General features: G+C 32.6%; 1 protein-coding gene across 2 annotated transcripts; it reads left to right on the top strand.

Moving 5' to 3' along the window:
* The first annotated feature begins 2282 nt into the window (after positions 1-2282).
* Positions 2283-8285, top strand: LOC122579981 (probable transcription factor KAN2). Of its 2 annotated transcripts, none has more exons than XM_043752247.1 (6): positions 2283-3432; positions 3611-3687; positions 5140-5185; positions 5315-5489; positions 6815-6872; positions 7744-8285. In XM_043752247.1, the coding sequence occupies exons 1-6, from the start codon at positions 2697-2699 to the stop codon at positions 7846-7848; spliced, it is 1197 nt and encodes a 398-aa protein (XP_043608182.1). In that variant the 5' UTR covers positions 2283-2696; the 3' UTR covers positions 7849-8285. The 2 variants fall into 2 exon arrangements, with proteins under 2 accessions (XP_043608182.1, XP_043608181.1); XM_043752246.1 differs by having other exon boundaries at positions 6812-6872.
* Positions 8286-9138: the final 853 nt, after the last annotated feature.

Genomic DNA, 9138 nt, shown 5'->3' with positions numbered 1-9138 from the left:
ATTTACTACTCTTGTCATTGTTGGTGTTTTGAGGGAATAGCCTTTGGTATGTCCTTGTCCAGTTGTCTGAAAAAAAGTTGATGAGACGCTAATTATGACATATCCTTGGAGGATTTGTTCTGGGCGTTGTGAATGCTCTAATAAATTAATTTACAACGTTTATCCTTTAAATTCTAATAACTACATAATCAATCCCCTTATACATTAATTACATTTAAATAAATAATCAACACTATTCGGCGCCGCCGCCACTACCACTAATTGATGTTCACACGTTTAATTAAAAGCTTGCAAAAAGTACTTTAATTTCTTTCTTCGTCAAATAAATAGTCTGTGACATTGCTGATTTTCTTCTTCAAATCAAGAAATAATTATGTGGTAGATGTATAGCTTGTAATTTTCAGTCATCAAAATATACGAGTATTTCTTTAACTTATCGAATGACTGTCAGCACAAAATCGTCGTAGAGTATATATGGATACCATATATCTCTTACTGGTAAAGAAATATACTGTCAGCACAAAAATGGGTACATTTAATTAATCTTAAGATTATGAAAGTGCTATACAATTTAAGAAGATAATAAATATATACTGTACCTCTTTCCGTTGCGGCGAGTGTAGGTATGAAAATACAGTTTAAAGCATCGTGTGGTCATTTACTGGACGGTCTCAAGATCGAATTGAAGAAGGCCGGATTTTGATATGGTCTTCAATTCGTTTTATTATCGTAATTCCTTCACATTTTCAACTCTAGCAAACCCAGATATAGTATATATTAACTTACTATCAAAAAACTCGTGGCTTAACTCAAACATTGTTTGCGAGACAATTATGGAGTAATTTTTATGACCAAATGAAGGCATGAGGCGATTCAACGCCTTCTATTGGCATATGATTGATTTTGAGTCATTGATAACTATATAGCTATAACTTATACTGTACTACTGTTAGGTACATGCATTGCAGGCCGGATGGATGCATTTTCTGGATGGTGAAATATGGGTGCTCATTATGAGATTTGTCCCTTTATCTATTTAGCTAGCTAGCAAATAGCAATGAGTGGCCCCTTAATTTGGGGCGAAGGAGGAGTAAGGCCGGTGTGTCGTCCATGTTATTTTCTAGTTTGATAGTTACTTGTAATAGGATTGGATTTGGCAAATGTGCTATCGACAGCATCAAGTGGATCATTATGGGATTTTGGAATACTGGTGCTCCAAAGAAACCTTGGGCCTTGTTTAATTCCTCATCGATCATAACGTTTTGCTATATATCATGTTTGATTACTTGCTCTTAATCAGTATATACAGTCTCCAAGATCATTGTAAAATATTATAGAGCCGGACTCGTGAATAAAATATAAGGCCCCTAAAATAGTAGTGAGTCAATAATATAATAAGGTATCATAGTTTATATTTTTAAAAGAATCGTGTCACCATTGCATTTTTTTAAAATCTTATACACAAAGATCCGTTCTTTAGCAATTGTTTTAAAGAAATAAATAGGCTCAAAGCCCGTTTTATAACTCTTTAAATAAAGAGTAAAACGAAAAATACGTATACATATATAAATATTTTAAATTGCTGTGGGCCCTTAAAAAGAATGGGCCCGACTTCATGACATCCTTACACACCACCTCCAAGAGCCCTCCTCCTAATGTTTATTTGAGCCAACTTTTTTGAGATACACAGGTTAGGACTACAAGTAGACCAAAACTTACTTTTAAATAGTGTTGACATTAACATGAATATAAAGATTTACTGGGGAAAAAAATGAAGGGCCAAACAAAGGTACAGAAACATATATACGGTGTAGCAATAAACTGCATTTCACCATAACACAATGAATCCTACTATACTGTGTATTACCTTTTAATGGTTAGTACAAAAGTAATATAAATGTATATATCTTTATTTTGTTTACAATATTTATGAACTATATGTATATATTAACAATAATTCACTTTTCCAACACAAAATTAGTAATAATTCCAAACTTAGATGTCAAACATATTTACTAATGTACATAAAGATTTATTGTCATTTTCGTAGAAGGGATGGAGTATGAGATATTCAATTGAAAAAAGGAGAAAAAGAAAAGATGGTAAAGGAATCATTTCTCAAACGTATTTACTTTTTTTTCTCCTTTCTCATTCTTTAAGTTTTTTTTTTTCTTTCTACCTTTTTCTTCTTTTCCTACTCCCACGTCCACATAAAATAAAGCATATATATCTTTCTCTGTATATCTCTCTCTCGTCTATTCAAGTGTCATTATCTCACATATACTTCACACAAAAGATACAACCATTCATCACTTAATACCTTTGTCATCTTTCTCTCTCTACAACTCCACAACTACTCCCAAATTCACCATTGATTAATTTTGAGCTATCTCATCTCAGGAAGTTGGAAAACAAAAACTCCCATCATCTTCATCATCATATATACTTTCCTAGCTTAATTAGATCAAATAACAGGAATAACAAATAGTGCTCACTCACAAGACCACCATAATAAGTTAGCCAGCAAGTAGGTAATTTTATTTAGAACCTTCAAGAGCAGATTTGAATAATTAACAAGCTTGCTATACCTAGATAGCTAGCTAGGTCTTTCAAGTGTTGACCATTTTACAAATCACAAGAAGATAAAGAAGAAGAAGAAGAAGAAAGTAGATAGAAGAAGGCTTTTGGTAAGTGAAATGGAGCTCTTTCCAGCACAACCAGACTTGTCTCTTCAAATAAGTCCACCAAACACCAAACCCAGTACTTCAAATCCTTGGAGAACAACATCCTCATCATCAACTACAGCTGATCATCTTCAAGATCCCCAAGGTTTAGATTTAGGAAATACTTGGAAAAGAGCTTTCAACTCATCTCAACAATTTCACCACCACCACCACCACCAACAAACAAGAAGTCATCCGGAACAACAGCCCTCTTTTGGGCTAGCCTTATCGAACCCAGTATCCGGTTCGACTACTCCTCACATGACTAACTCTGACTTCACTCATTTACACAATCTATTAGCCGCCCAAACCAGTAGTAACCCACCAACAACATCCAATATCATCTACCCTAATTACCAACATCATCCCCACCACCATCATCAAGGGCTTATCAGTTCAGATTTAGGCTTCTTGAAACCAATAAGAGGGATTCCAGTTTATTACCAAAATACTAGTACTACCCCTCATCCTCCTAATTTTCCGATACTGTCCCATCCTCATCAAAAGAACCAACCAGTTGTGTTAGATTCTTGCAGCAATACTACAAGTTCTCTGATTCACGGGAATAACATTAACAATATTGTCCGATCAAGATTCTTGTCTTCGCGGTTTCCGTCTAAGCGTAGCATGAGAGCTCCCAGGATGCGGTGGACTACTACCCTTCATGCTCGTTTTGTCCATGCTGTTGAGCTTTTGGGCGGTCATGAAAGTATATTTCTATATATTACATTTTCTAGCTTCTTCATACATACATTTTTTTTTTATACCTTACTAGTATCTTTAATTGTTTTTGTTTGTTAAGTTCTTCTTGATCGAGTTTGTATGTACATATTTCTGATCTTTTTGTTGTTGCTTCTTGTCATGTGTGGTTGATTCTTAATATATAGGAGCAACACCCAAGTCAGTATTAGAGCTAATGGATGTGAAAGATCTAACTTTATCGCATGTTAAATCTCATTTACAGGTTAATTCCTACATCCGTATATCCTCTCTTGATTAAATTTCAACTCTTTTTTTTTTTTCTTACACAATTTTTCTGTTCACAAAATTAATGCTTGTTGATTAAGATGCATCGTCTTCTGTTTACTGTACATATATAATAATATGAATATAGTACACACTCAAGACCAGCTTCCTACATACTGAAAGCTGGAATATATATATATCCATGATTCAGATTTTATTTATCTTCTTTTTGACTTTAGCACTATATATATATATATATATGAAGCACTTTGCATTATTAGAAGCTACCTATGTGTATATATATATATATATGGAGTGAGTTTATATTAGTATTCCAAAATACTGGAGTACTACTGTATTAAGAATACAATTTCCAATGCTTGTTTACCTGCAGGGAAGCATCTATAATCCTTGGCACTTGTTTATAAGTAAGCAATGCATGCTTATAATTAGTTCAGCTTAAATTCTAATTTGCTTTAAATTAATTAGAACCCTCATGATCCATGGATTTAGGAATTTTTTTATACAAGATACTCACACACACACACATATATATATATTTATGTATGTATTGTTTATATTTGTGTGCAAGTGTGTATAATAATGATATATATGTATTTGGAGAGAGAGAGATGCATATATATAAAATATAGTAAGACAAAGGCCAAGAATTGAAAACACAGAGATAGGGTCCAAGGCCAAGACAAGTCTACGCAGTGCAGAGAGAGAGAGAGAGTAGGGGGTGGGGGGTTGAATTGAATAAATTATATCCCTTTTTTTCAGAGGGGAAACTTGGAGATATGAGAGAGAGTACAAAAACGCCATCATTTGTCAATGATATGTTTGTATATGTCTAGCATCACATGTGGTTTCATTTCCTCTACTCAACCATGGTTACCTCCCTTACTCAGGTCTCTCTGTGTACGTACACACTACCTTGTGGAGGAGACCTGCACCTTCCCCCACATCATTATATATTATATATATATGTATATATTGTCAATGTATGGTCGCATATATATACCATGTACTGATATCATATATTAATTACTTATGTTTGTACGTACTTTTGATTCTAAATATAAACATTTATTGATATTACATTCATGGAGTTTGGTGAAAATTATAAATTACCAAGGACGGACGTATATATTGTTGTTATAATATGCTATTCATTGAACATTTAATTAATTCTTGTGGGTATATAATTAGGGAAAACAATTTTCTATATAAAGCCTTGTATTATATAAATACATTTGCTGTGAATTGTACTACTCGTATGTTGTAGTAGTAGTAGTATTGAACGTACAATTATTAATTGTTTCGATTAACTGTATATATATCTAGTACGTTACAAAACATACATAGATAAGACTCCGATCCCCTAAATTAGTACAATCAATATATTTCTAAAAGACATTTTTAATTTATTAATTATCTTGGGATGCAGATGTACCGAACTGTAAAAACAACAGATCGAGCACCGGCTTCTTCAGGTTATACATTGTTCCCGAATGGAAATTTTACTATACGAATACTACATTTTTATTTCAGTATATATGATTATAATTAACTTTCAGTACTATTCAATGTCATTAACTTTGGACCCGATTGTTAATTAATAGGGCTATCGGATATCTACGAGAATGGTTCATCCGGGGATAACTCTGATGACATTGTGCTTGATAATCGCAACACAAGAACGACGACAGAGTTATCATCAGGAGAAAATAATGGAGGAAGGTCTAGTGTTCACCTGGAAAAAGATTATCAATATGGTCTATGGAGCAACTCCTCAAGGTGAAAACTTTTCTTAAACGTACAGTTTCTACTTTTAATTTTTCAGAATGATATACAGTATGAAGGAACTTTTTGTGATGAAATAAATGGTCCAATGTGTGAACCCCACAAATAATAATAATAAAAAGTAGACATAACTAAAAATTATTTGCCTGTAAAATTTTCAACTTTAGCCTTTTTTGAAACATACATACAATTCAAAAAAAGCCAATATGTAACAGCACTTTCAACGTACTACTGTATATCAAGTTTCAGATAACCTTTAACATACCCATTGATGCATATTGTGTCATATATGTGGCCCTGAACATTACCATTCAACCCACCCTAGCCTAGCTACCTAGTTCAACTAAACTAATTTGCATATATATTCGATCAAAATAGTAGCTACCTAGCTAATATACAATGTATATCTTGTGCAAAGCAAGTTCGGACTACATAATGTAATAATGCAAGTGATCATAATATATATTAGGCTCTATGGCATTTCTTGTAATCCATTTTAGTCAGTAGTCATAGCTAGAACATCTTATTAATATTCCGGCGGCACTTTCTTTACATCTGCAAGCTCTTAATTCCTTTGCAGTTTGTACGTACTCACCTCCAATGTAATTATATATCTCGATAAAAAAAAAAACCTCCATAAATGCACAGCTAATTACAATATGTTTTCCTTCTGAGGGGTTCGAATAGGACTCAAATTAATTAAGTAAAAGAAAGAATAAAGGTGTGATATGTACACAACTCATTCACTACAATTTTGTGTTTTATGTAGTACACTGGACAGTGAACAGTTCTAGCTACTTTCATACATATATATATATATATATAGTAGTACCTGTTTGACTAGTTTTTGTTGTATACAAATCATATGATTTTAATATAATTACAGTAAAGTCATACGATTTGCATCTTGACCATATTCAGTGGGACATATGCTAGCTACTTGCAAAACTTAGTGTCAAAGATATATAAGCCCTTTTATAAAAATGCTGTGTATGGATGCCAAATCTATCTGCTAGCTTTGAACCTTGCTTTAATTACCTTCTGCCTAGTGCTTATCCTTGTGTGTGTGCGTGTGTGTTCGCGCACGTATTAGAATTAACTTTTTTTTCAACTCTTGGTTTTGCATGGGTAATGCTGTTTCACATGGGTTGGGTTTTAGCTTTATCTATGTCAAAAAAAGAAAAAGTGAGAGAGATTAATTAACTAGCCATAAACAAGACAATATATGGGATATATCAGCTTTCTTTATGAGTAATATATGATTATTAGATGGGCTTTCCACTGATTGGGACATAATTAATGTTCCTAATTTGTAGCAGGGAAGCTTGGTTGCATGGAGAACACAGAGATTCTGAAGCAAGCAAACCATCTCTTGAGGTAGATAAGAACTATTAAATCCTCTTTTTTAGTTCCTGGAGAAATATGACCATTAGTATTTTTTTGAAGAATTTTAATTAGTTATACAGATTAATTAGTGGGTATACTAGTAAGATCTCCTTTCACCACTTTTAATACTTTCTATTATGTGATTGTAGTAGCTTTATATGCTTTGCATGGGAATATTATATATATAAATATAAATATAAATATATTCTAAATTACATGAGAATGTTATTAAAGTAGAAAGAAAGCTAGCAAGAAAAACGAAATCTTTTGGAAAGCTGAGTCAAATCAACAAAATATTTGAGCGTCAATTATGCCTTTCTTTAACCTTGATCCGGAAACATTATATGCAATTAGAGAAAAGTTCATGATTTGTGAACTTCAATACCTGTAGTAAAATCCGCTTAAATTTGATAACTATAACATGTCATCATCTTATTCTAAGTAAGTCAGTAATTTTAGGTCTATTTATCATTACTTATGATCATCTTTTTATGAACCTTGCTTGCAATAGCATGTATAGAAAGACTGTAAACTTACATATAAAAGTACAACATTTTATGCACGCTGATAAGAACCCAGCAAAAACCTCTCTTATTAGTCCTTTTATAAAGTTGTAGTAATTTGTAGCGGTAACTATCATCAAATTAATACTCTTCCTTAAATTCTATGATGATGACTATCATAGGGAATAATATCTAGTAGAGGTTCTATAAATGAGCGCACTACTATAAAACTAGCTTTGACTTACTCGATCATAACTGTTAATTCCCTCATATATAATGCATGATATATGTTTCTTAATTCATTATTGGACGCAATGTCCTAACCGATAACATCTCCATGACATTCAATTTTTTCGCAGAATGAAATGAATTCAAAAGGTTATGAGAGATTGTCAGAAGTGAGCTCATCAACACTACTACCCAAGAAGCCCAATTTGGAGTTTACTTTGGGAAGGCCACAGTGACAAAGATGAACCGGAAGACATATATATATGTACGTTTTATCTATATATATGGACTGTACTACTCATTTTGATATAATTGTGTTTTTGAATGGGAGCTAGTGAAAGAGAATCGGGTACCACTGCAAAAATCAGGAGAGAAAAAAGGAAATCAAAGTAAAGAGGAAAAAAAAAAGGCAAAAAAGAGAGAAAGCTAGCTATAAAAGAAAGAAAGAAAGAAAGACAGACAGACAAGAAAGACAGAAAGCAACCTAAGGGTGGAGAGTTTGAAAAGCATATATGTCCTTCCTCCTAGCTATATCAAATTTGTGAGAGAGTTGCATATCACCCATTGATTAATTTTATACAAGTAATATTTGTTACACATTTAATTTAATCATAGATATATGTAATGTTTCTATGAAAATATAAATGAAATTATCCAGTTAAAGTTTGTATCATCTCTCTCCCGGAGAGAGAGATAATTGAAGAGAGACATCGCGCGAGGTATATTTTTGATTTCTAGAGAGAAATTAAAGAGAGTGAGATGATATTTATAGCTTTAACTTTTGTTAAAAGTATATATAATGTGATGATCATTGGTAATTGTAAAGAAGGACTTTATACATGTTAGCAGAGAAAAAGAAAAGGGGGTATATTTTTGCCAAACGTGTAAGAGAGCTCTCTCTATTTATTCTCATACATTGTCACATGCTTTACACTTACTCAAAAAAAGAAAAGTAAAGAAAAAGATAACGTCAAACATGAAAAGAGAACTGAAATATGTAAGAAACTTATTTCAGCAGATGCATTTATTAGCACAGAACGGCAAAAGTGCAGAACTGTGCAGCTGGATGTGTATATATATATATTTATAGAATTGGTTCTTCGATCTTTCTACCCGTGCTTCTATGCACATTGGTTTATGTTAATATATGGGAGGTTATAGAGTTATTTATAGGTTTGACCCAAAGATTGATAATGTAAAGGATATATGATGATAGAAAATTCAAATGATCATCAATTATTAATATAAACAAAAGGTAGGTACTTTTGAGTAGTCACAATAATAATGATATATGGTCTTTCTTGAAATTAATTTTCCAGTAGCAAACGAGAGTTTAATTAGTCAACTGTTTTCCTCATTTATGTAAGTGACGTCATGTAAGACCCATACTACAAATGCTAGTCAAACAATAGTCGGTACATTTTAGTTAGTGTGTTAGTAGTACTAGGAAGGAGTATATATTCATTCATCATATTAATTTGATTTATTTAATATGGGCGCCTTGAGATCTCATAACGTACGTACTT

Source organism: Erigeron canadensis, chromosome 8, assembly GCF_010389155.1.
Source record: "Erigeron canadensis isolate Cc75 chromosome 8, C_canadensis_v1, whole genome shotgun sequence".
NCBI classification, from domain to species: Eukaryota; Viridiplantae; Streptophyta; class Magnoliopsida; order Asterales; family Asteraceae; genus Erigeron; species Erigeron canadensis.
The sequence above is the reverse complement of the archived record's forward strand: the minus strand, read 5'-3'. Positions and strand labels throughout refer to the sequence as shown.